The sequence below is a fragment of the Perca flavescens genome, chromosome 6, assembly GCF_004354835.1.
Source record: "Perca flavescens isolate YP-PL-M2 chromosome 6, PFLA_1.0, whole genome shotgun sequence".
Taxonomy (NCBI): domain Eukaryota; kingdom Metazoa; phylum Chordata; class Actinopteri; order Perciformes; family Percidae; genus Perca; species Perca flavescens.
Genome location: NC_041336.1, coordinates 33555873 through 33583177, shown reverse-complemented (window position 1 = coordinate 33583177; position 27305 = coordinate 33555873). Strand labels below are relative to the sequence as shown.

General features: G+C 41.6%; 1 protein-coding gene across 2 annotated transcripts in view; it reads left to right on the top strand.

Annotated features, from left to right (window-relative positions):
- Window positions 1–27305, top strand: part of cdk14 (cyclin dependent kinase 14) — a 261388-nt gene that overhangs the window by 77345 nt on the left and 156738 nt on the right. For both annotated transcript variants that reach the window (XM_028580347.1, XM_028580348.1), the window contains 4 exons: window positions 1045–1139; window positions 1777–1856; window positions 7851–7945; window positions 14632–14694. In XM_028580347.1, coding sequence (XP_028436148.1) covers window positions 1045–1139; window positions 1777–1856; window positions 7851–7945; window positions 14632–14694 — 333 coding nt within the window. The remainder of the gene's footprint in view (window positions 1–1044; window positions 1140–1776; window positions 1857–7850; window positions 7946–14631; window positions 14695–27305) is intronic.

The following is a 27305-nucleotide window of genomic DNA, read 5'->3' as shown; positions in this document are numbered from 1 at the left end:
CCTCTGATCTACTTTTCAATTAATTCCACTGTCGCAGGCTATTTTCAAGTCATGCATAATTCCCTGGAACAATTATACTATAATAATAAATGAATTTAGTTATAGATTCTAAACAGTTGAGGTAGCATTGAAGTGTTTTGTTTTTTCAGTTACACAGACACTGATTGTGCCTTTATGTCTTTATATAGCCTTTTATTCTACCAAAAGATTATTTGCGCTAGTCTGGGGGTACCTAGTCTCGCATGTCCAGACCTTCCTCCACAGTGCTGCGGAGGAGGGTCTGGCTAGTCCACACAGCATTCTGGGATAGGAGAAAAACATGCTCTGGTTTATTGGCATTTCTTTAAACCAATCACAATCGTCAATCGGATGGAGCCACGGTGCCTCTGCAAAATAGCCTCGGGAAGGAACTTGTTTGGTGGAGCGTGTACGTTCAAAAGTAGTTTTAGTCGTGCAACAGAAAACTCCGATTGGACAGATAGTCTGGATTTACCCTGCAGAGATAGGCCTCAGAAATCCACCGGAGGTTAGAACACCAACACAAAGAAAGAGGAAAGGGACAGACATCCGTGAAATCCAGAGAAACTTCGTCGATATATAGACTAGGGGGATCTTAACTGAAAAAATATTTCAAACGGGGTACATTATTGAAAAAAGTTTGAGAACCACTGCTCTACAGCATCTCATTTTAGAGTTGAGCTACTTTTCCCTTTTTCATATCAGTTGGGTATGACCACGCTCCGCTCTGGGCCACACTTCCTCCGAGCTGTAGTTGTTACCTCTTTCAAAAAAAAAGTGTCTGAACGTTATGAGGTGACGATTCAATGAAAAGTAGTCTTTAGAGTTCTAACATGAAGACTTCTCCTCCTCCTCCTCTTCACATTACGCCTCCGGGATGATGCCTCCAGATTATAATATCTCTCACAGACTTGTACATGTCTCGTGTGAGATCCTCTGAGAGTTTTATTTTTCTGGGTTACTGAATCCATGCTTTTATATTACCTTTTTGTATCTCTTTTTTTTTTTTTTTTTTTATCCCTCTAGCCTACAAGCCCCAAGTTTGGAAAAGCAGATTCCTATGAAAAGCTGGAGAAACTGGGCGAAGGTTCATACGCCACAGTTTACAAAGGAAAGAGCAAGTAAGTAGTAGTTGTGTGTGTGTGTGTGTGTGTGTGTGTGTGTGTGTGTGTGTCGAATCCTTAGCATTATCCCGTCACTCTTCTTTATAGTTCTTAAGAGCCACTCATGCAGGCAGTGAATATTACATTTAATTATACAGGAGCAGAGCTGTAACGGAATGAATTCATTAAAAGGAACAGCAATAACCGTTGCACAGTGTAGTTTTATGTAAATAATCTGTCTGCAAGTCCCACACACGTAATGCAATATAATTTCTTGTATTAGAATCACTATAGGATGGCTGCTTTTATTCGGTTGATTCAATAGTTTATGGTTTGCTGCCTTCCTTCCAGGTTTTGCTAATCAAATTCTAAGAAGATGAAGTGTTCACACACTGTAAACGTACAGAACTCTGCAGACTCTAAGCTTCTCCGTAATGATGTTATTTTGCGTTTTTCGCCACTACAACAGTTTTGATTGGTGAGCTTCATTCAGTCGTAATCCCGCGGCCTTGTCCCCGGGTCTCACTCCGCTGCTGCTAAATTACATTTCATTGACTCCAACAATATTCGCTGTTCTCCGGCTTCACCGGTTCTAATAGATTCTTCAGACGGCGCAGGACGCCCATGCTTAGTTTGTCCTTTGTGTTGTTGCCAGGGTGAATGGGAAGCTGGTGGCTCTGAAGGTGATCCGTCTGCAAGAGGAGGAAGGGACGCCGTTCACCGCCATACGAGAAGGTGAGAGGTCCAGGGGGGTGGGAAGCCAAGCGCAGAGACTGCTATGCCGACCTTTAGACCTGGGCGATATGGAGAAAATCAAACGTCCCGATATTTTTGACCAAATACCTCGATATTGTGGCGATGTTGTAGGGTTGACAATTGGTGCTTTCACAAAATATGCACGCAATGAGATTTTTGATGAATAATCATCACTTAGGTTGATGTAATGACTAAGTAGTTAAAGGCCAAATAAAGGAAAAGCTAGAACAGTCACAGGTGTGTTCAGAAAATGGCATCACTCAACTGTAATGCAGCCTCTAAAACCAGGGACAGATACACTTGTGTCATATCAGGATATTTCAATATCCAAAATTTAAAGGAACACGCCGACTTATTGGGACTTATAGCTTATTCACCGTATCCCCCAGAGTTAGACAAGTCGATACATACCCTTCTCATCTCCGTGTGTGCTGTAAGGCTGTCTGACGGCTCCAGCGGCATCAGGCCAGCACAGAACATGCAGGTGAATGGTTCCAGTAATCCTACTGCTCCGAATAAGTGACAAAATAACGCCAACATGTTCCTATTTACATGTTGTGATTTATAGAGTCACAGCGTGTACAAAAAACAACGTAACATGAGACACAGCCATCTTGTAACTGTAAATAAACTGGGAACTATATTCTCAGGCGGAAGAATATAGTACTTGGGCGGAGTGCTATGCTTGCAGCAAGCCTGTCTGAGAATATAGTTCCCGGTTTGTTTACAGTTAGAAGACGGCTGTGTCTCATGTTGCGTTGTTTTTTGTACATGCTGTACAACATGTAAATAGGAACATGTTGGCGTTATTTTGTCCCTTTTGTCACAATTGGGAGCAGTAGGCTAGTTGGAACCAGTTACCTGCAGGATCTGTGCTAGGCTAAGCTAATGCTGGAGCCGTCAGACAGCGTTACAGCACGCACGGAGATGAGAAGGGTATGTATCGACTTGTCTTACTCTGGGGGGTTGCGGGGAATAAGCTAAATTCCCAATAAGTCGACGTGTTCCTTTAAGAAGATAGCTAGCGTCATATATTGATATCGATATACTTCTTGCGTTCGGCGCGGTACGGTACGTTTGCGATATGACACAAATGCGGCCTCTGCGACTGTGGGGCTCAGGGTCCGCAGAGGGTCTGATCGGCGAGCCGCGCGCCTCCAAGATTTCGTAACGATGCGGTCACATAGACCGCCTTGCAATGATTGGCTACGGGAGAGAAGAAGTCCGTTCTTTGCGCCGCTCTGAGCGCAATCGGTACGAAAGACCAGGTGGTCGGCCGCACCCCGACCGAACAGCTTGCCTCAACGGGAAGGTTACATTGCACGCGTTACTTATGCGGAGCGCATATAACAACTCTACGCTTTTACTATAATCTGTGATGGTGGCAACACCAAGTGTCTATATTTCTTTTAAATTAAACTACCGATATACAGGAACCAACTGATTGACTGTCAGCCAGTGTATTGGCAGTTGGGTTTTAAGAGTTTCTGTTTTTTTATTTCTTTTTTTTCCCCCCTCACCTGCGTCCTCTGATAACAGCTGACAGTCGATTGACGATTGAAAGCCAACGCTCTCCGTCTGGCCTGCTGTGACTCACACAATCCTACGGCGTGCGGCGCTGCAGGCGTAGAGGGTAAAAAGAGAGTCGATTTGTAAAAGATACGAGTTTGAGAATTAGAGTTCACACAAAAAAACATGAAACATGATTAGCATTTTAATAGAACGCCCAGCATACGTTGTCCGGAGACCACTGTTTTGTTTTTTTTTTAAAGGAAAATGTATTTGATAGAAACTTGCTTTTTTTTCGTCTTTCATACATGGTAAGATAAGTTATGTTTTCTCTTATTAATAAAACTAATGCTGACCATGATGAACGTTAGAATCCTATTCATCTCCATTCTGTATCATTTTTACAAAGTTACTGAAAGAAGCCTCACCCATTGTGTTTGCACTGACTCTAAAGACGACTGAAGGCCATGGAAGGGAGGTGAAGAACTGACTTTCGAAACTGAGAAACCAAATTCAGTTGGTTTTACATTTAGGCTACATCTACACTACCATAACTTTTTAAGCTTTAAAACCAAATAGCTTCTGCTACGTTTACGCATCGCGTCCACACTACTCCAATGTTTCCGAGCCCCTAAAAGGGAGACATTTGGAAACACTGGTTCCCCCGTTTTTGGTTTGAAAACTCCGGGGTTGCTTTGTAGTCTGGACGGGCACAAACGGAGACTTTGGAAACGACGACAGACACACGTCAGTCATTCTTATCGGTTAGGTAGGCTTACGTACCTTTCAGTAACAGTTGTACCTTATTGTCGGTCCTTCCTCCAAACTATTTTCGACTTCTACATCCATGATTTTCACCCGCAGAGAAAACATCAGACAACCTGCTTCCTGTTTACAACAGCACGCACATGCCCATTGTTTGCCAATGTTCATGTGAAAATATGGACGGAGATTAGTTCTGCTAATCTTTGTGTGTGTGTGTGTGTGTGTGTGTGTGTGTGTGTGTGTGTGTGTGTGTGTGTGTGTGTGTGTGTGTGTGTGTGTGTGTGTGTGTGTGTGTGTGTGTGTGTGTGTGTGTGTGTGAGAGAAGCACCTGAAGCTGGATGGACTTTAAGAAGACACGCTCACCTTCACGCGCACGCATGACTGGCATTAGAATTTAGATGAGAAAATGATTCTGTCCGTTTGATCTGTGTATGATTCAGGCCTGGTCAAGTTAGAGATACACACATACACACACACACACACACACAGCCCAAACTCTCCCTGTGAGCGGATCAGAAAGCTGCTTTGAAATTGATCTAATTCAGCAATTACTGAGAAGGAAGCTCCAAGCGCTGCATCACAGACTGCTGCTGAATAAAGTAATATATCCAGAGTGTATGTGTGTGTCCATGCTTATTAAAACTGCACACACTCACGCCCATTACTAGAGATGGGGTGTGTGTGTGTGTGTGTGTGTGTGTGCGGGGAGGGAGGGAGGGGGTTGGATCTTCAAACTGGTCACAAGATCTTTGAGGTATCTGACTGTAGCACTAACCTCCTGCTTACTGCCGTGTCAGATTTTTTTTGAACAACCTTTAGGTATTGATACAGGATGAATGTATTCATGAGGGCCCATCACTCGCCGGCTCTCTGAGGATCTGTGCGTCAAAGCTCGCCTGTGCCCTTGGAAAAGAACTTTGTTATTGCTAAATTCATCACATTGGCAACTGTCTGAAAATCCCGTCTCTGCTTCATAATAAAACTGCACTTATTATGCTGCTCTCACATTCTGTCCTAATGGAACTCTTCCATGTACTGTATTGCCTTACTGTGCTTGGATGACTTTTTCTGTCATCTGTTTGTTTGCCTACAAATCTACTGTATCTCTGTAATTACCGGAGAAAGCTTTGCACTTTGTTGCTTACGTATAATCATGCCTCTTCTCGCTCAAGTATATATGGCTTTTATAATGGCTTCTGAGTCCGGAATAGTTCCACTATGGGCAAAAAGGGATGTTTTTCTAACTAATCGGTATGCTGATGGTGAAATGGAAATGTTCTTTAATGCCATTCCAAAACTTTTACTAAGGCCACAGTGAAACCTTGACAGAAATATGTGGGCATCTGCTATTGATGAAGATATATTCATCTTTATTGACAGGATTTTTTAAACTTGAAGCACATACTTACGCTTTTCATTACATTGATACCCCCACAACCTTTTTTCAGGAGTAGCCATTCAACTTATTTGCATTCCTTTTTTCACTTAGTAGTTTTCATTGGCATTGGCAGAGTCCAACTTACCTCTGCAGGACTGAACATGCACACCCACACAGGGGATTCAGAGAAAACAATGCATGCATGTACTGAATGTGAAGTAGAAGAGCTGGTGCATGCGTGCACACCATATGCAGTATTGAATATTGAGTCATGAGTTCAGTATTTTCATGTTGGACGACATTGTTAACCGTCTTCTTTAAAGTGGACGCGATGGATCCTCTCGGCCTATAAACTGATACATAAGTTGCTTACAGAGACTCTGCTCTGGTTTGCTGCCCCCCAGAGGTTGATTCTCAAGGATTCACGAGTACTGATATTTGCTAGTTGCCAAGTTTTTTTATAATAGCAGTCGACATATTGCTATGTAAGACAGATGCAGAGAGAGAAGTTCTATGTTACAATTAAAAATGATCTCATAGGAGGCGGGTTTAAAGTGCCCATATTATGCTCCTTTTATAAGTTCAGAATTGTATTTAGAGGTTGTACCAGAATAGGTTTACATGGTTTAATTTTCAAAAAAAGACCATATTTTTGTTGTACTGCACATTTCTGCAGCTCCTCTTTTCACCCTGTGTGTTGTGTCACTTCTATCCCATCTTTGGTGGAGGCGCACATGCGCAGTAGCTAGGTAAGATCACATGAGCTAGCTAGCTGTTTCTCCAACTTTAGTCAGTACAAGGCAGGATTAGCTGGGACACTTCTTCTAAACCAGGGCGCAGAACAGGGACATGGAAGTAGTTCTTTTGTAGATTATGGTGAACTTGTGTGTGTTATAGCGGTGTTTTGCCTTTGAGAACGAGGGGGCTAAACGCTAGCATGCTAGCGGCTAACCTACTCGTTTCGGCTAGTGACAAAGAAAGCCGTGCAGATTTTGACCAGCTCACCCGGAGACTGAAGACAGGACACACAGGACACATTCAGAAACCGTATCTCACTCAAAACAGCATGGATGTTTTCCAAGTTTGTATGCGTGTGGAAGCACCAGAGATACCTCAAATCCCAGAAAAAGTGATTTTCTCATAATATGGGCACTTTAATCACCTGATAAAAGGGCGTAGCTTATCCAACGTAAATACTGAACGCAACTGGAATACTGCGCCCAGCGCAACGCAACGCACCAGGCTAATGAAACTCTCATCAAACTGTCAAAGTAGGCGGCGCTGATGAAATTGCTCGCTCAGAGCTATGGAATCTTAACGATCATGAATTTAAGTGAATTTCTGAGACATAATGATATAGAATTATAATAATAATAAAAAAGCCATCACGTCTAAATAAAATAAATAAAAGAAGTCATGGAAATGACCACAGTGTACACTATGTCCGTCACAGCAAGTCTTGTGTTGGATCTCAAGTCCTTATGGCAAGTCCAAGTCCTCACAATGTTAAGTTAAGGTTAGCATCCAACTGCAGCTCTCCCTTTTCTCTTGCTTTGGTGTTCTAAAATGAGCCAGGACTGCCTTTGTGAGAAATTGTTAATTGTCAAGTCGCAGGTCATCACAAGCAAATCAAGTCGTGAGTTCTGTCTGAAAGCTGAGCATTATAATTGAAAGCATTTTTACATCTTTCTTTTCAAAGCTGTTTTTTAATCATGTTTTTACATCAGTGAGGCCGAGCCCTTCAAATGCGTATGCCTGGTGATAAAGTATTCTCGTCTTTCAACTCAAAAGTCAAGGTTTTTAGAGGTGTAGAATTTGCTCACGCAAAACTAAACCTTTCCGTTTCTGGAAACCTCTGCTAGCTGGACAATTAATTTGCTTTTATATATCTCCGTCTATTATTTGCAAAATCCTCCCGGGTCGACTCAGATGAAGCGAATCACATGGGAAAGTCTTAACAAGTCCATCCCAGAATGTGCTAATCACAGCCAGCCTCCACAGTAAGACTCTGTAAGCTGTGCCAGTGAAGTAACGGGCGATTTGACCATCTCCCCAACACATCCTCTCACTGCTGTACTTATTAACATTGTCTGTTACATCATAAATGTGTTGACAAATGAGTGTGAGAACTTCCAGCCATAATCCACCCTGTGTTTTCTTCCTCGGTTTGAATCTTTTCCTAATCCCCTGTATGTATGTAGTGAGGCTTATGCAGGGGCTGTGTTGCATTCTAATGCTGCAGCTAATGAAGGCATAGATCATAACAATTCCTCCGGTAGCTCAATATGTGCCTCCAAATTAACTCTCTTCTGTCTCTGCAGCATCTCTTCTGAAAGGCCTGAAGCATTCCAACATCGTGCTCCTCCATGACATCATCCACACCAAGGAAACCCTGACTCTGGTCTTCGAGTATATGGTGAGTATGCACGCTGACATCGCCCAATCGGACTCTTTTTGGGCGACAACGGTGGCGATTAGTATGAAAGACCGAAAACTTGCGTAAGGAGGCAGGTTGGGGTTGTGGATGGGTCAAACAACACAGCACTTTCACCCAGGAGACCGGGGTTCATGTCCTTTTTCTTGTCCCGTGTGTCACTGAAACATACATTTTGTAACCCCACCCACCATCTTGTCTTAAACCTGTCCCGTTCTTGTGCCGCATGTCAGTTAAACATACGTCCCGACCCAGAGCGCCAAAAAGTGACGCCAAGAGTCCCGTCTAAATATGACTCTAAAGGAGACTTTTTGCGTCTATAACAAAAGCCAAAGGTACCTGACCAAGCGTAGCTTTTTGAAGCTTTGGTAGTGAGTATGTGTTGGGGCGGAGGGTAGTCTGGATCAACGGAAGTACATTTCCAGGATAAAGCCTGAGCATGTCCGCTCTCTGTGTGTTGCCATTCTTAAAATACAACAATCCTCGAGCTAGCGAGCTACATGCTGAAAATGTCTAGTTTTGAAGAAAATTTGGATAGTGCAAGATTTACAAAGAATATGTTTAGGGCATTTCCTCTCTAACTGGGAGGTTTAGGGACTGATTGGTGGGATTGCTGTGGACGAAGTACACACCGAGATACACTGGTAAGAGCTAATGAGGTTTAACCATGTATCAGCTAATTTAAATAGATCACGTTACTATATTGTATTTTGCGGAGTGCAAATGTTCCACCAAAACATATTCCTTCCAGAGACTATTCAGCAGAGCCACCATCACTGCGTCCGAAGCGTCACAAGACAATTGTGATTGGGTTAAAGAAATCCAAACATCCCAGAGCATTTTTTTCTTCTATCCTAGAATAGATTGTGGTGTAGCCAGACCTTACTCCACAGCACTGTGGAGATAGAGCTGGCAATGCGAGACTAGGCGGAGGGTAGAGGTCTGAAAGAAGTTTGAGAATCTATTTGTTCCAAAAAAAGGGAACAAAAGGTCAGCGCTCGTGTGTTTATTTAGCTTGATTGTTTTGACCTCCGTGTCTGCTTGCCGATTGAGTTTCAGTTTTTAAGACTCTGCCCACAGAAAGACGAGCTGTGGATATTTTGATTGGCATGCTGTTGCTTTATAGGGCACTAGGAGAATGTTAAAGCAGCCTGAGCTTTTTTTCCACCATAGGATGGCAGCCAGAACAGGGTTTCCACTGTGTCTTAAAAAGTCTTACGTTTCTAAATAAAAACACATATATGTTTTTTTTCATTGCGTGGTTTTGTAGTTCTTTCTATCACTAGTCCAAATATAATTTTTCTGTATTATGACTACAAATGAGACCAACCAGTCTCTCTCGAAATGTACTAAAGACATAACACAGATTTTATTCTTCAGCTTTGGGGACATGCAAGTTAGGTGATACTTGGCTTGAAAAAACTGAGTTAAGGGCTTAATTGATGTTGCGATTAAAGTATTACATTTCATTCATAATGGCCTTAAAAAGTCTTAAATTTGACTTGGCCAAACCTGCAGAAACTCTGTGTAACTGCCCGGTACATGGCAAATAAGAAGCCCAGACTCGGTGTCAATTCATGCCCACGGAAATATCTGGGTGACATCACGATCGCTGCATCCATTTTTATCTGTAGTCTGTGATAATAACACTAGAAACTAGTCCACAGTGTTACAACCCTTTTTATAGGGTCTCTTCTCTTGAGATGAAGAGTCTTTTAAAATCCAAATCACCGAAAGTCAAAAGTATACTATTGATTTGTTGGTGGCAATAAAACTTTGGGATATCTTTACTAGTTAATATGAAAACATATTTTGCAGCTAAATACATTGCACATTGTTAAACATTGTACTACTAGATAGCTTTTTGGACAGAAGTGGAAAAGAGTGAAACTACACGTTTCCAAACAGTCCAAATCCTCTGTTATCCCTCGGCATACTTGGCTGACAACCATCGATGGTCCCATTGATATTCAGGTCAATCTTTGATCTTGAAACGCTGAACGAGGCCAAATCTCTCAACCAGAAGGAGCTTACTCAGCTTTCCACCGCTCCTTCAGTTAATGAGACTGAAAACAGTGCGATGTCCCCTCTTGGTAGACATAACGCACGTCAAAGGTTCAGCTATTGAAGGAGATTTGGTAGGACATAATTGATGCTCTGCAGGTCATGTTTGAATAAAGAGTGAGAGCAGAGTGGGGAGGTCAGGTAATCCCCCCCCAACCCCCCAGTGCGTAACTTTTGATATTAATGAACGTCCGTTACATTCAAGCCATTGCCTAATGAGTTGCTACAAAGCTAATTAAGACTATCAGCTCCACACAACTCTCTCTGTGTTTCTCAGTATGGCTATGTTCAGAAGATTGTGGCGTCCGGCGACTTTGGTGCTCAGAAACTCAAGTGAAGATAATGACCTCTTCTGAAGAGTCCATGATTTTTTAATCCTCCGTGTCCTCCTTGGCTACTAGCAACTTTGTGGAGGGGATGCGTGATCGCAGAAGGTATCATGTCATCAGGATGCACCAACAGTTTTGTTGTCATTACTTAGAATTCCTCATGGGGGAGACAGAAACTACGCACTATAGCTTTAATAAGTATATCTTTCAATTGGGATGCAACACATTTGAATATGAATATAAGCGGTTACTTGCTTTTCCATTTATGACTTTAGCCTGGTGGCTAATGGTCATTTATTTGACTAAAGTGTTAAGTTCCAAGCTTTGCAAATGTGGGACTACCAGTGGTGGAATGTAACTAAGTACATTCACTCAAGTACTGTACATAAATACAAATCTTGAGGTACTAGTACTTTACTTTGAGTCTTTTCTTTTCATGCCACTTTATACTTCTACTCCTCTACATTTCAGAGAGAAATATTGTACTTTTTACTCCACTACATTCATCTGTTACAGCTTTAGTTACTAGTTACTTTACACATTAAGATTTCTGCACACAAAACACATGGAGTTTATAAAATCTGATGTTTTATTGGGGCTTTCAATATTTGGAAATCACATGGTCTAGTTACAATTGATCAGTTATTTATTGATAGTAACTTTGCTTCATTTGACCAACTTAAAAATAAATTTTCTTTGTAGAATTCACATTTATTTTGGTATTTTCAAGTTCGGAGCTTTGCCCGTAAACATTTTCCTGAGTTCCCCTCTCCCCCTCCTAGAGGTGTTATGGAGTGTATTTTAGACCAGCATAAATGTATAAGGGGTGCCATTTCAAAGATTTACAGTACAATAAATGACAATCAAACCCCATCTAGCAGGTCATTAAAAACTCTCTGGGAGCAGGACTTAAGTATTTTGTTAGGAGATGAAACCTGGCACACTATCTTAAAAAGGATACATTCTTCTTCAGTTAGCTCGAGGCATAGGCTTATTCAATTTAAGGTAGTGGATCGTATTCATTGGTCTAGGGTGAAACTTGCCAGGATATTTCTTGACTTAGACCCCACCTGCCCACGCTGTCTTGCAGAGCCAGCCTCTCTTTGTCATTCTTTCTGGTCCTGTTCTAAGTTATTAAGGTTTTGGGGGGGATTTTTAGTTGTATCTCAGAAATCCTTACCACAGTAATAGATCCCAACCCATTGACAGCTTTATTTGGGGTCCTTCCAGAAAATGTTAAACAGCTTTAGAGAGGGATAATATTGCACTTTGCACACTGTTGGCTAGAAGACTTATACTGATTAACTGGAAACTGCCATCTCTTCCAACATATTTTGATTTTTGACCTACTTTTTGCCCTCAAACTTGAAAAGATTAAATTTGGAGTTAGAATGAAACCCGAACTTTCTGGATAAAACCCTTTTTTTCTTTTCTCTTTCTGATTTATTTAGTTGTTTATATGTATATGCATATGTTACTGTGATTATATGTTCATTTGTATGTATTTATTATGCCTGTATAATTTGTTTCCCCCTTCATTTCATTATGCAAAATTCTGATACTTGTACTGTGCTTGAGAAGGTTTTCTTAATAAAAAGTAAAAAAAAAAAAAAAAAATCTGATGTTTTATTATAAATGAAACTAGCCAACAATATAACGGCCTACAAGTCCAAACACGCCTTTGAAGCTTTCAACCCTTTTCTGTTTCCAGTTTCTAAATTTAGAAATAGATTTTTCATTACTTTTAATACTTTAAGTACATCTTCCAGATGATACTTACACACTTTTACTTAAATAACCTTTTCAATGCACTTTAACTTGTAACGGAGTATTTTTATGGTGTGATATTAGTACTTTTTCTTAAGTAAACGATCTGAATACTTCTTCCAGCGCTGCTTGCAGCTTATCAGCTCACAACTTGTAAAAAGGGATCGCTTCATTTTAGAGGGCCGCAAACCAACATGGCTGGGACCACTGGTCTAGTCGTATAGTTATTTTATCTTTTCAGTACATTCAGTTTTTGAAGGCTATCTGCAACACATGTACGTTGGTTTTTCATCAGTCCATGGGGAAAACTTTGTACAACGGCCCTTTAATCCGGCTCGAAGGACCATCTAACGGTTTTCTAAAATGTGAGGATTTTTCTGCTTTGAGTCCTTTTTAATATTTTAAGTACATTTCCCTGATTATGCTTACATACTTCTACTTGAGTTACATTTTCAATGCAGGACTTTTTAATTGTAACGGAGTCTTTTTAAAATGTGGTATTAGTATTTTTACTGCAGTAAAGTATCTAAATACTTCTTCCACCACTGGGAACTACTGGTTTCAAGTTGATCCAGCATCTCGTTTTCAGGGCTGTAATCAGTCTGTGCCTGTTTTCCATACAGAGGGCTTTCCGATCACATACACCAGGAAATTGTTCTCCTCTCAACGCTAATGATGATTGACAGGCTGAGGGTGAAATACATAGGGAGATCGGACAGGGCATTGTGTGGGGGGAGGAACAATGAAATGCGTTTACTGAGAGACAGGAGAACGTAAGATGGACAGGCGTGTCCATGCTGGAGCATGTGTCTGAATTATTCAGCAGATGAGGCTGCGCTGGTGCAGGCAACATGGGAGATTGGTGAGAGTGTAAATATCAGTGTGATTTCAGAGCCACTGCGTCCTGCATCCCCAATCTGCTAAGAAAACGCAGAGGTGAACGGCAGGCCGGCATCGCTGCATGGATGTCTTACCAGTCAGTCGATGACAGCAGCTAAGGCTTCAAACAAATCTCCTCACGTCTCACATGGTGAACACTACCCTCAAACAGAAACCACATCCCGATTATTCGACATCGGGAAGGAAATGTTCTACTGTACATGGCCAAAGTATGTACACGGTTAGAAAAGTGAGAAGAAATACTGGCTAATATACTTTGTTAATGTGAATTAATAATACTAATTAATTTGGTCAGAATACAACATTAACAATCCGCTCATAAATATAGGAAATATGGGATAGGATGCAACATAACACAATGTAACTCTGCTAAATAAAACACATTAATATTCATTGTTAATTTAACTTAGTGTGTGTGTGTGTGTATATATATATATATATATATATATATATATATATATATATATATAAAATACACATTTTCTAATTTAATTTAACTTAGTGCATATATAGTGTATATATATAGTGTATATATACACTTAGTGTGTATATATATATATATATATATATATATATATATATATATATATATATATATATAATATGAATACAATACACATTTTCTTTAGGCTCAGTCTGCCTTGAAAAAAAATGTATAGTGCTGGCTCCATGGTATCAGAATTTTGGAAAGTCATGGAAACATTAATTGGTCATGTGACAAGGGCTGGGACGACCGGCAGAACAGGCAACCAAGCGACAGTACTCTGATCCAATGGAAATCCCAATTGTCAGATTGACAGCACTCTAGGCCAATGGATTGGGGGGGTCAATCATATTTCAGGGGGGGCCAAGTGCCAAGTTATGTCACACTCCAAGCTAACGTTAGTCAGTGTGTTGACATATGAAAGCATCAATCATGCATTTTAGATGAAGTAGTTAAGAGTATATCCAGTTGTTCCTCGTCCACTTTTGCTCAGCGCCGCTAAATTGTACGTAAGGAGTTTTCTACCGGGAAGTTATTGGAAACAAACGTTGTCAGACGGAACCATTTTGACATCCTGTCTTATCCGTCACATGTCACACAGCACATTCTCACTCCCATCGCATAAAAAAGCGACGCTTGGTCAGGTGCCTTTGGCGTTTTTTATTGACGCAAAAAGTCCCCTTTAGCTTCATATTTAGACGCGTTTGGTCGGGACTGTTGGCGTCGGGATGTACGTTTAACTGACATGCGGCACAAGAATGGGATAATTAGGTTTTGGAAAAGATGGTGGGTGGGGTTACAAAATGTACGTTTCAGTGACACGAGGGACAAGAACGGGACATGATCCCCCGTCTCCTGGGTGAAAGTCCTGTGTTGTTTGACCCATCCACCCTCCTTACGAGGATTCTCGGTCTTTCATACTACTCTCTACCGTTGTCACTCTTACTACGTCATCTCACAGCGCCGCGGTGGAGCTGCTGCCTTGCCCGGAGCGTTCCAGACAGACGCTGAAGGGAGATTCTTGTGTCAATATCGGACTCTGAGACACCATGTGTCTGTATTTTCCGAGTTGGGAGAGAGAACAGGTGCTATATTAATATTGTGCTTTTGCTTTTCTCTTACAGCACACAGACCTGTGTCAGTACATGGACAAACACCCTGGGGGTCTCCATCCAGACAATGTGAAGGTACAGTATGTATAATTATGGTGGTCACCAGAAATGTAGTTTAATGAGCAGGTTGTCTTAAACGCTAATATGGTGTGGATGAGAAACAGGAAGAGATGAGATGGACGACATAAAGAAAGAACAGGGCAGCATGGTTATCAACCTGGGGGTCAGGTCCCTCTATAGGGTTACAAGATTACAAGTTTGTCTTTGTTCTTCTGTAAAATATTGGAGTTTCTTTTTTTTTAAGATAATTTTTTAGGCTTTTCTGGCCTTTAATTGATAGGACTAGCCTCGTGAGACCGTCCTGATCTTGCGAGCTCCAGTTTTCCACTCGCAGATCAGTCTGGCATCTTGAGATAGAGAAAATTTGGAGCCGTTCGCCAAACGACCGGGCCAATCAGCGTTGGTTTTGATGTGGGATAGGTGGTGATAGACAGATGGTTTATCCAATCAGCTAACCAGTATTTTAAGACAGCGGTAGCCCTAATTCTGTTATCCGCTCGCTAATGCTTTTTTTCTCTTGGATCCTTCTTTTGGAATATGGTCCGGGAACCTGAAAGGGTGCCTTTTATTCCTAAATTCTCGTTACACAAACGGCAAATATCCTTTACCGACATGTTGCTTGCTTGCTGAGCTAACGAGCTATGCTTTGCCTGCAGCAGCAGCGGCTGGCTTGTGGTTGTATTTTCATACGCTTCGTGGATCTGATTGGTTGATTTGGCCTGTCTATCACCAACATAGGTGATAGACAGATAGTTCATCCAATCAGCTAACCAGTATTTCCGCCCCTTCCCAAAAGTTCTCCAACGGAAAGTTCCCAGATAGATATGCTGAGCAAATGCGAAGCAATCCATCTGGCAGAGTGAGGTTATGATAGGACAGCCGTAGACAAGAAAGGGGGGAGTGAGGGGGATGACATGCAGCAAAGGGTTTCGGGTTGGACTCAAATCCAGAGCGCCAAGAATATTGGATAGTTTGACCTCTTCAGGCCAACATCAATCACATACAGACAATCACAATCTGTGAGGACAAAATAGTTGCTCACAGCTCGTCACCACACATCTTGTAAAAAAGGGATCGCTTCATTTTAGTGGGCCCCAAACCAACATGGCTGGGACCACTGGTCTAGTCGTATAGTTATTTTATCTTTTCAGTACTTTTCAGTTTTTGAAGGCTATCTGCAACACATGTACGTTGGTTTTTCATCAGTGAAACCCAAATGTCTGGCACCACGGGTCTCGTCGTTTGTTCGGTTCGTTCAGTTCCATTCTCGTTGGCTATCTGTAACACCAACCCGTTTTTACTCCGAACTCGTACAACACGGACGCTTGGTCAGTGTCTCTCAGCGTCAGAGACGACGCAAAAATTAGTTTTTCATCAGACCAAGGGGAAAACTTTGTACGACAAACCCAAGCCGGGCCCAAAACAAAGTGCTTGCAGCATTAATACTATGAGCATATGAAACATTTGTCACTTCATTTACTGGCATTGAAAAGCAAGCCAAAAATATTTATACAAAAATATTTTAGACGGTATAATAAGCATAAATTGTGGGAGGAACAGCAGCTTCCCTCCTTCTATGGTGCATGTGAGATTGGCATGGTGTACTTTAGGTTAGCCTAATAGCTGGTTTGATTTGCATTGAGAGATGATTTTATGGAAAGTACCCCATGCCAATCTCTAGGTATGGTGAAGGGTATGTGATGATGTGGGGCTATTTTAATTCCAAAGACCAAGGGAACTTTATCAGGATGCATAGTATCCTGGATCCATGAAATAACTGGCCTTTATCATCTGCCTGCCTCTATGGGAATTTAACATGGGTGGTGTGTATACTTATACCCCCTGTATTAAGAACATTTATTTATTTACGATACATTATTCATTCACATAATTAAGGCATTAAGATCAGTTTCCAAAAGATGATTTTTTTTATTCCTCTTTTTAGTCAACTTCAGCATGGGTTCATAAACTTATGAGTGCCACTGTATTTTCTTGCATTGTATTATCGTTTTGCCCTAAATTCAAGTACATGTTTCTGTAGCGAGCCTCATCTCAAAGGGCTTTACAGCGATAGGAGGACGGTAATTGCCTCTATCTAATGGCATCAGGATCCCAATGATGATGAGGACGATTGAAATGGATGAGCAACCCGTTCTCACTCCCAACCCATATAATACTGATGCTTGGTCAGTGTCTCTCAGCGTCACACGCCAACACAAAAATCACCCTTCAGCGTCTGTATGGAACGCACCGCGCAGAGCAGCAGCTCCACCGCAACGCTGTAAGATGACGTAGTATTAAGAGAGAAAATGGTCGAGAGTAGTATGAAGGACCGAAAATCTTCAGAAGGAGGTTGGTTGGGGTGGTGGATGGGTCAAACAACACAGGACTTTCACCCAGGAGACCGGGGATCATGTCCCGTACTTGTCCCTCGTGTCACTGAAATGTACATTTTGCAACCCCACCAATCATCTTTTCCTAAACCTAACTGTCCCGTTCTTGTGCCGCATGTCGGTTAAACGTACGTCCTGATCCAGAGCATCAAAAAGTGACACCAAGAGTCCCAACCAAGTAGGGCTGTCCTCGACTAAAGAAATTCTTAGTCGACTAACACTTATACGATTTTGTCGACTAATTGATTAGTTGATTTAATTGACAGAGCTGTGCGCTTTGAGAGGTGGTTAAGACTAGAAAAGCACAATATAAATGTAGTTAATTAACCATCTGTAAAACTCAGTTTCTCCACAATTAATCCTGCAAAAGCACCACTTTAAATCTTGCGTTTACCATAAATGTGCTCAGAAGTTTCTTGGAAATAAGTAATTAAGCATGAATAAGCATCAAAAATGACTAATCGACTAAAGAAATCTTAGTCGGCTAAGACCAAAACGACCGATTAGTCGACTAATCGACTAAGAGGTGGCAGCTCTACAACCAAGTGCGTCTAAAGGAGACTTTTAGCGTCAATAACAAACGCCATAGGCACCTGACCAAGGGTCGCTTTTTTGACCCGATGCGAGGGAGAATGTTCGGGAATGACTAGTACTCATACCCCAGCTTAAATGACATGTCATCATGTTGGACTCAAAACTTTGTGAGACTGTGTTTGTAAAGCTGGTTGATGGTGTGATAGACTCTTCCTCGCCTCTGTAACGTGACATGAGTGAACACCCGGCGATATCGGTACCGTTTTGGCGTCCGTAACGTCAACGAACAGGTAGAAACAAATGATGATGGAGTGAATGAGGCCATGTGTCGGCGTTGTTGGTGGGGGGGTGTTGGGATGTGACAGTTCAGGCTGCATCTGTTATGTAACAGCTCGCACCTTTTCGCCACTGAGGATTTACATAAGTAATGAGCGTTTCACCTGCTGACAGCAGCCTCGCTGAGATTTAAATGAATAATTTAGGATTATTCCGAGAGAGCGGAGCGAGGTGTTGCTTGGCTCCCGCTGATTGTGTGATTTATCGGTGAGCGGCCCAAGTTGTGGTTTCTAATCGGGTGATAGGGCCTATGGCTTTGTTCCTGTGCAGTCATGTAATGCAGGCTGCACTGGAACCACCCAGCATGAATAACAATGGTTGTATTAATCCGCCCCAATGAGGAATGGCGTCTTTATTCTTTTGGTATAGTTAGACTTTAATACTGGAGCTTTTGGTTATCTCTTGTCATATGTCAAAGTGTGCATTGAATTTCATTTGACATGAGATTTAAATTTATTTTACTGTGCCTATAATGTACATGGCATCATACTGTTTATGCTCGGACATTTTTTTTTTTTTTTTTTTTTAGGTTTAGGGCGGTGTAAACCAAATGTGATGGCAGTGCACTGGCCAGTTAAACAAAGTGCATTGTGGGAGTAGACATCAGGGAGGAGGTCTAATGAGGCCTGGCAGCTGACAGGGAAACAAGCCCAGTATAATGGCCACCAAGAGACTCCGATTGTGTTTTTGAAAGAGGAAGGTCTCATGCATTAGTATCAAAACCTCTTAACTCTGATTGAGTCTTTGAGGCCATTATTAGATTAGAGTAGATAGGCTTTTATTGATCACAAATTACAGAATGGATTAATCACAAAAGATGCATGTCAATTACTGAGCTTCAGAGCTTTTTGCTTAGATTCCCCTGCTCCCAGTCATTATGGTACGCTAGGGTAACCAGCGTCTAGTCTCGCATAGCCAGACCTTCCTCCACAGCTCTTCAGAGGAAGGTCTGGCTAGTCCACACAGCATTCCTGGATGGGAGAAAAACGTGCTCTGGTTTATTGCCATTTCATTAAACCAATCACAACCGTCTTAAGCACTGGACGGAGCCACGGTGCCTCTGCAAAATAGCCTCGGGAAGGAACTTGTTTTGGTGGAAGGTGTGTACGTTCAAAAGTTGTTTTAGTCGTGCAACAGAAAACTCTGATTGGACAGATAGTCTAGCTAGCTGTCTGGATTTACCCTGCAGAGATCTGAGGAGCAGTTAACCATAGTCCTCAGAAATCCACCAGAGGTTAGAACGCCGACACAGGGAAAGAGGAAGGGGACGGACATCCTGCCGGATTTCCGGCGTCGACTGAACAATCCCTGAAATGAAATGTTGTCGTTATAGGCTAGCCAGCGTCCAGCTCTGTACTGTAACACACAGACACGAGATCCATGTCAATCTTCTCATCTCGCTCGGAGAGAAACTATGGGTGTGTCAGGGATGTGATGCAACCAGCCAATTTGGACCCAAACACAAGCACCGTGGAGGAGGTTAATGTCTGTGATTAGTGTTTCATGAGTGACTGTGAGGAAGTGCAGTCACTCAACCATCCTCCTATTTACTAATCTGAAACACAGGAGCTATTAGAACCTCCACTGTTGCTGGATCAAATTAACGTTTAGAGACACACACCCTCACTGCTAATGTAATTATTGGTCAAGAACCAGAGAGGGGTGTCTGTGTCTGTGTGCGTGTGTGGGGGGTCTCTGTGTTTGTTGGTCTGTGTGTGTGTGTTTGTGTGTGTGTGTGTGTGTGTGTGCATTTGTGCGTGTGTGTCTGTGTGCGTGCATGTGTGTGTGTGCGGGTCTCTGTGTTTGTGGGTCTGTGTGTGTGTGTTTGTGAGTGCGTGCGCATGCCTGTGTGTGTGTGTGTGTGTGGGTCTCTGTGTGTGTGTGTGTGTGTGTGTGTGTGTGTGTGTGTGTGTGTGCATGAGTGTGTGTGCCAGTCTCTCTGTCTTTGTGGGTCTGTTGGTGTGTGTGTAGCTGTTTTACTATATTCGTGGGGTCCAATACAGTATACTTGTGGGGTCTGCACAGCCTTGTGGGGACCAAAATGTTGGACCCCACAAGGTTAAAGGGCTGTTTGAGGGTTAAGACTTGGTTTTAGGATTAGGGTTAGAATTAGGTTATGGTTAGGGTGAGGGTAAGGGTTAAGGTTAGGCATTTAGTTGTGATGGTTAAGCTTAGGGTAAGGGGCTAGGGAATGCATTATATCAATGATGGGTCCCCACAATGATAGTAAAACAAAAGTGCATGTGTGTGTGTGTGTGTGTGTGTGTGTGTGTGTGTGTGTGTGTGTGTCTCTGCATGTCTCTCTGTGTGTTTGTGGGTCTTTGTGTGTGTTTGTGAGTGCGTGCGCGTGCCTGCGTGTGTGTGTGTGTGTGTGTGTGTGTGTGTGTGTGTGTGTGTGTGTGTGTGTGTGTGTGTGTGTGTCTCTCTCTCTCTCTCTCTCTCTCTCTCTCTCTCTCTGTGTTCCTGCAGTTTGAACAAGAGGATCCAGTGTAAAAATCTATTGGAAACTTGTGTTGCAGTTTGTCAGCAGCGCTGCTGTAATTGAACACAAGTCCAGTAGTATGAGCTCATGCAGACTGGTGCTGAAGTGCTCCTCTTATTAGATTATATGTAGTCAGCTGAACGGCTGTGTCTCGATGACATCTCCACAGATCAATAGCGAAATTGACACCCACAAGCCATGTGTACAAGCCAAATAACAGCTCTTACAATTGCATTACAAGGGAAGCTACTGACAGCACATTGCTCATCAGTGTCATCTCAGGATTAAGGACAGGTCATCACAGACTCTGACACGCAGCTGATCTGCACTTAAATAAACTGTACTGTACTTGTGCAACACCTGAGAGCACTCCATGTCAATGACTGTGCACAAACATTAACTGCATAAAATGTAGGGGTGGGGGAAAAATAGACTCATTATGTATCGTGATTTTGTTTTTGTGACAATTTTGAAAATCAGTTCTTTTCCCCAGAATCAAATTTTTTTTATTTCACCAATGATTTGACCTAGATATGTTCTGCTTTTTCGGTACCGGTTACAAATATCAAATCCGTTTCCAGCCAAACCGAGTGAAAGCAGCAAAGGGAGAAGATCCATGTTATGTTCTTTTTTACAAAGTAAATAAATGTCAGACTGACGGACTGACATGTGATGTGCATTCTTCTTAGAAAACAATCCGTTTTTAGAACTGTCAACTTTTGCTTTTGTTAAAGAAGGAAAAGAAAATCTGCAATACTCAATACTATCGAATCACAATACTTCTAGAATCGCAATGAATGAAAATGGCAATCCAAATCCAATCGGCACCCATGTATCGGGAAAGAATCGAATCAGGACAAAAGCACATTGTACCAGCTCTAGTAAAAAGCTCTGTAAAATATTTGGGGGCCCCCTCATTTGAAAACCTAATATAAACATTCTTCAGTCACAACTTTATAGCCCAAAACCCAAATGATTGACATCCAGTTGTTTATGCTGTGTTCAGTCACTTCGTCTTTACTTTTTAGTTTAATTTAAGGCAAATTCAAAAAACAAACCATACCATACGTTGATTAATACAATCAACTTAAATCAAAAAAATTATGGTACGACCAAGTTATATTTACCAGGTATTTCTATTTAGGTGATTATCAGTCTCTGTGTTCATATGTTGATAGGGACTAGGGCTGGGCGATATGGAGAAAATCAAATATCACAATATTTTTGATCAAATACCTCCATATCGATACCGTAACGATATTGTATTGTTGACTATTGGTGCTTTCACAAAATATTAACACAATGAGATTTTTGATAAATAATCACCATTAAAGTGGATATAATGACTAAGTGGGTAAAGGCAAATACTAGAATAATTACAACTGTCTGGTAAGTTCAGAAAATGACATCACTTTACTGTAATGCAGCCTTTAAAACCAGGAAAAGACAACACTTATGTAATATTACCATATCCAAAATCTAAGACGATATCTAGTCCCATATCACAATATCGATATAATATTGATATTTTGACCAGCTCTAATAGGACTAAACCTAAACACTCTGCAGTGTTTATGTAAATAATAAAAGCCAGACATAAACCCCACTGTTAACCCTCGTGTTGATCAACACTTTTTCACGTTTTTTTCGACACATTTTTGTCACTTTTTTAAACATTTTTATCACCTTGTTTGATACTTTTTTCAAAGCGTTTTTCTGCTTTCAAGGCTTTCAATGCATTTTGTCGCTTTTTTCAATGTTTTTGGGCGCTTTTGTCAATTTTTTTGTCATTTCTTTCAACATTTTTTGACTTTTCTTTTTTAAAACATTTTGATTGTACTTGCGAAGACCGTTGAATGGAACCATCCATGTTATTTTTGGGCAATTTTGTTGAAAGAAACCCACATTTCTGATATAGACAACCTTGAAAAGGGGTCAGACTTGACCCGAGGACAACAGGAGGGTTAAGCAGCCTGGACAATGTTTTCATCAACACATTTAGGCTGCTTAACACTCTGGTTAACACTGGTGGGAACCACTGCACAGTTATAAGATAGGTCAGTGGGATAAGAACATGAAAAAAGTACTCCCATTTTATTTATTTCTACATTTCTGTAATTGTAACATTCTTCTTGCGAATTCTGGATAGTTAGATTATAATTGATCACAACCCATAGACATTATGTTGTGATCAATCATTTTATTTGTCACATGAAATTCCACAAGTCTACAATTCCAGTGAATAGTAATCCCATGTAATCCCAATTTGTTCGTGATTCATCAATAAGCAGGCGCTGCTTTATTTTAAAGGGATACGCCACCGTTTGTTGAAATAGGGCTTATCACGGTCTCCCCTAGCTGTAGATAGGTGGGCCAACGCATTTTTTTGTGCATGCATCGTTTTAGTCCGGTGCAACACTGGCAGTGCCGACGCTAGTTAGCTGAGCGTAGTGAATGGACTCTATGTTGCAGGTTAGCATGTTGTGAGTAAAAGTGAGCCAACAAAAGACAAAAAAAACTACCTAATTACTTGCACTGAGACAAAAAAATGCGTTGGCCCACCTATCTACAGCCAGGGGAGACCGTGAAAAGCCCTATTTCAACAAACGGTAGCATATTCCTTTAAGCGGTCACAAATCCAGAATGGCTGCTTTAACATTTGCCATATTGGAGACATGGAAATTATATTTGTGCCATTGTCTGTCCTTGTCTCTCTGCCTGAGGTGAAACATCACAACTCACACACCGGGTTATAATGGAACGTGTCTGAGGTTCTTGTGCATCTCCTGCAAAACGGAAGAAGCACTCATGAAACAACTTGAGAACAACACCCACATTTTTGCCACAACAAAGGTCTCTTATAAAGTCTGAGGAAGACGCAGCATAGAGGATATATTTAGTTTCTCATTGAACTGATGAGCATCTTAACTGCTTACTTCTGTTGTCTACGTGGTGGTTCTAGAACCAATGTCAAGGCTTAAAGAGAATTTTTTTGGGGCGCCTGTTAGAGCGCACGCCCAGATATACTGTATAGGTTCACTCCTCGACGCAGCGGTCGCGGGTTCAACTCCGACCTGCGGCCCTTTGCTGCGTGTCATTGCCCCTCTCTCCCCCTTTTCATTGGGGCAGTGGTGGCCTAAATGTTAAAGAAGGGACAGAGAGGTCGCAGGTTCAATCCCCAGACCGGCAGGATAAAATCTGGGTGGGGAAAGTGAAAGAGCAGCGCTTGTCCTCTCCCTCATTACCACCACTGAGGTGCCCTTGAGCAAGGCCCTTAACATCCAACTGCTCCAGTGGAGCTGCTCAGTGGCCAGCTGATCAGACTGGGGTTGTACTGGGCAGCTTCCAGTTATCAGTGTGGAACTGTGTGAATGTGACAGGTCGTCATTGCAAATGAGAAATTGTTCTCAATCGACTTACCTGGATAAATAAAGGTTAAAAAAAAAAAATATATATATATACAGTACAGGCCAAAAGTTTGGACACACCTTCTCATTCAATGTGTTTCCTTTATTTTCATGACTATTTACTTTGTAGATTCTCACTGAAGGCATCAAAACTATGAATGAACACATATGGAATTATGTACTTAACAAAAAAGTGTGAAATAACTGAAAACATGTCTTATATTTTAGATTCTTCAAAGTAGCCACCCTTTGCTTTTTTATTAATAAGGGAAAAAATTCCACTAATTAACCCTGACAAAGCACACCTGTGAAGGTTAAACCATTTCAGGTGACTACCTCATGAAGCTCATTGAGAGAACACCAAGGGTTTGCAGAGTTATCAAAAAAAGCAAAGGGTGGCTACTTTGAAGAATCTAAAATATAAGACATGTTTTCAGTTATTTCACACTTTTTTGTTAAGTACATAATTCCATATGTGTTCATTCATAGTTTTGATGCCTTCAGTGAGAATCTACAATGTAAATAGTCATGAAAATAAAGGAAACGTATTGAATGAGAAGGTGTGTCCAAACTGTACTGTGTGTATATATATATATATATATATATATATATATATATATATATCTCTTCAGCGGCCCTATAAAAATAAATGACTAAAATGCCTCAAAAAATAATCTTTGAAGAGAAGAATGTTGGATTGATTGACAGGTCTCTCATCCTATCACAGTCAGCTGGAGTGGTTACTCCTTGCGCGTCCACACCCTTCTTTGACCAAATATAGATTTCTTTTGTGGCTTCAGTGAGTGAACCAATATACCAACAAGCAGGAAACAAATTCAGACTTCAAAACATGCCTGTAGAAATGATGGAGTGACATCAAAGACACTTTGTCCTTGTTTTCTGGTCTTTGGTGTTTCGGTTGTCCTATATTTAGCAGAACTACACAGCTGCTCATTAAAACATCAGCCAAAGACAATTCTGGGCATATCAGGAACTTTATATTCCTCAGTGGCCAGTGTCTCTTGATTCAGCCCATTAAGGACAACACAGTACAGATGCTTAGTGGAAATGATAAGGGCTCTTTGCAATGCTGGCAGATGGTAGACCCTTTTCACTCCATTTAACACTTACATTTTAGCGCCCCCTCACTGATTTCACCACTTTTATCCATTTCAGCAAAAACACTTTTTTTGTCAACGAAGCCAAATGTTTGTGTTTTGAGTTCTTGTCGATGTTGGATTCACCTGTACTATGATGGTCTGAACTGTGTATTTATTAGTATTATATAAAATGTATTCTTGATACAGTTTGAACATAGAGCATTCACATTGCCGATGTTGATCAGTCTCTCGGCCTGTCGGTAGACTGTCCTCACCACAGAATAAAATATTCCAATGCCTTAAATGACCCAGTTTACCTATAAATAGTCTTGCGTTGGCAGACCTTCCTCCCCAGCGCCGCGGAGGAAGGTCTGGTTAGTCCACACAAACGTGCTCTGGTTTATTGGCATTTCTTTAAACCAATCACAATCGTCTTGGGCGGCGCTAAGCGCCGGACGGAGCAACGGTGCCTCTACAAAATAGCCTCGGGAAGGAACTTGTTTTGGTGGAACGTGCTTGTTTAAAAGATGTTTTGGTCGTGCAACAGAAAACTCAGATTGGACAGATAGTCTAGCTAGCGATGATGACTGAGCTGTGGCTCAGGTGTAGAGTGGTCGCCTACCAATCCAAAGAAGGTCGGTGGTTCAATCCCTGGCCCTGCGGTCCCATGTCAAAGTGTCTTTGGGCAAGACACTGCACCCTGGATTGCTCCCAATGCTGCGCCATCGGTGTTTGAATGAGTGTGACTGTGTATCTGATGAGCAGGTGGCACCTTGTACGGCAGCCTCGGCCATCAGTTGATGAATGTGTGTGTATGGTGAAGGGTTCCTGTACTATGTTAAGAAAAGCGCTATATAAATGCAGTCCATTTACATTCACCAAATAGTATTTCCCAGTAGTCCACCGCTTTGTGCTAGACTGAAATATATACAGCAGGGTTAGCAATAAGGTTCAACAGTTTTTTCAGTGTTGTTCACTGGGGAACTAAATGGGTATTTTATTTCTTTTAAGAATAAAGGTTTATTTAACCTGATGGCAGATGGCATTTTCCCCCATTAGTGAATTTGGACCAATAGAGTTAAAGCAGCTTATACCCCTTTTACTTAAAAAGTAACTCCTATATGGTCTGCGTTGCCCTAGGAGCCTGGAGATGCAATTGATTTGTTGTCAGTCGGGCTGTATCGCGGTACCACCTGCGACCCCATCCATCCATCCATCCATCCATCCATCTTTGTCCGCTTATCTGGTGTCGGGTCGCGGGGGGAGCAGCTCCAGCAGGGGACCCCAAACTTCCCTTTCCCGAGCAACATTAACCAGCTCCGACTGGGGGATCCCGAGGCGACCCAAACACGTCAAAATAGTCTATTTATGTCAACCACTCGCACACGCTGAACGGAAACTCTTAAGATGAAACTTTCGCCACGAAAGCTTTTGGCAGTGCACCAGTTGCTCTCTATCAGCCGTAGCGTGCTAGTCGGCGGAGCCCGGTTAGCCGGGTTAGTCAAGCTCAACGGACAATGATTTGTCTCACACTGTATGCCGACGTTGTTAAACTCAAGTCGGGTCTGTCTGTGTAAAAAAACGTCAAACGTTTAATTCATGACAGCATCACCCTAATGTATCGATTAATTCAAAGAAACAAAGACCGGATCACCTTCCACGTCTCCCCCCGCAGCATTTAGGCGGCCTCCCTCTGCAGATATCGACTGAGCCAGAGTGATAAATAATACCATAAAGTGTTTATCGCTGCATACATGTGACTATATACTGTAATAATGGCCAATGAATTATGAATGAATTATGTTATTTTTTACACTTTTATTTATTTTCCCTTTTGTACCAAAAACATACCGAACCGAATTGTGTGTACCGCTACAGCCCAGTTTCATACTGACTCGAACGTAAGAAATTTCAAAGCCGAGTCATTAAGTTTACTGAGCATGTGCTTCCCGAGGATACCCTTTATATTTACATTACTAATAAGGCAAAAATTTTAGTAAGTATGTCCTCTGATTTTTTTCTTTATGTATTGCTGCTGGGATTAAGACTTTTCGTCTTGTTATTTCTTGTCCCAAATCAGTCAGTCTTCATGCCTGAGTATCCTGAAGCTTGTTAGCTTGTAGTGTGTTCCATATTAACATCACATTAATATGGAACACACCTCCTGTGTTCCTTGCTTTTTACTTTGTTTGTGTCCTAGTGAAACTATATGAAGCTACCTGTGCTGCTGTCACTTGGATACATTGCCTAAGGCTTTGCTGCACATTGAGTATCAGACTACAGAGCCAAATTCCACTACATTCCACGGACAGATAACACAGAGCAGATCCAATCCACACGGTTTTTCATAATGCTTATCTTGATCCAGAGCTCT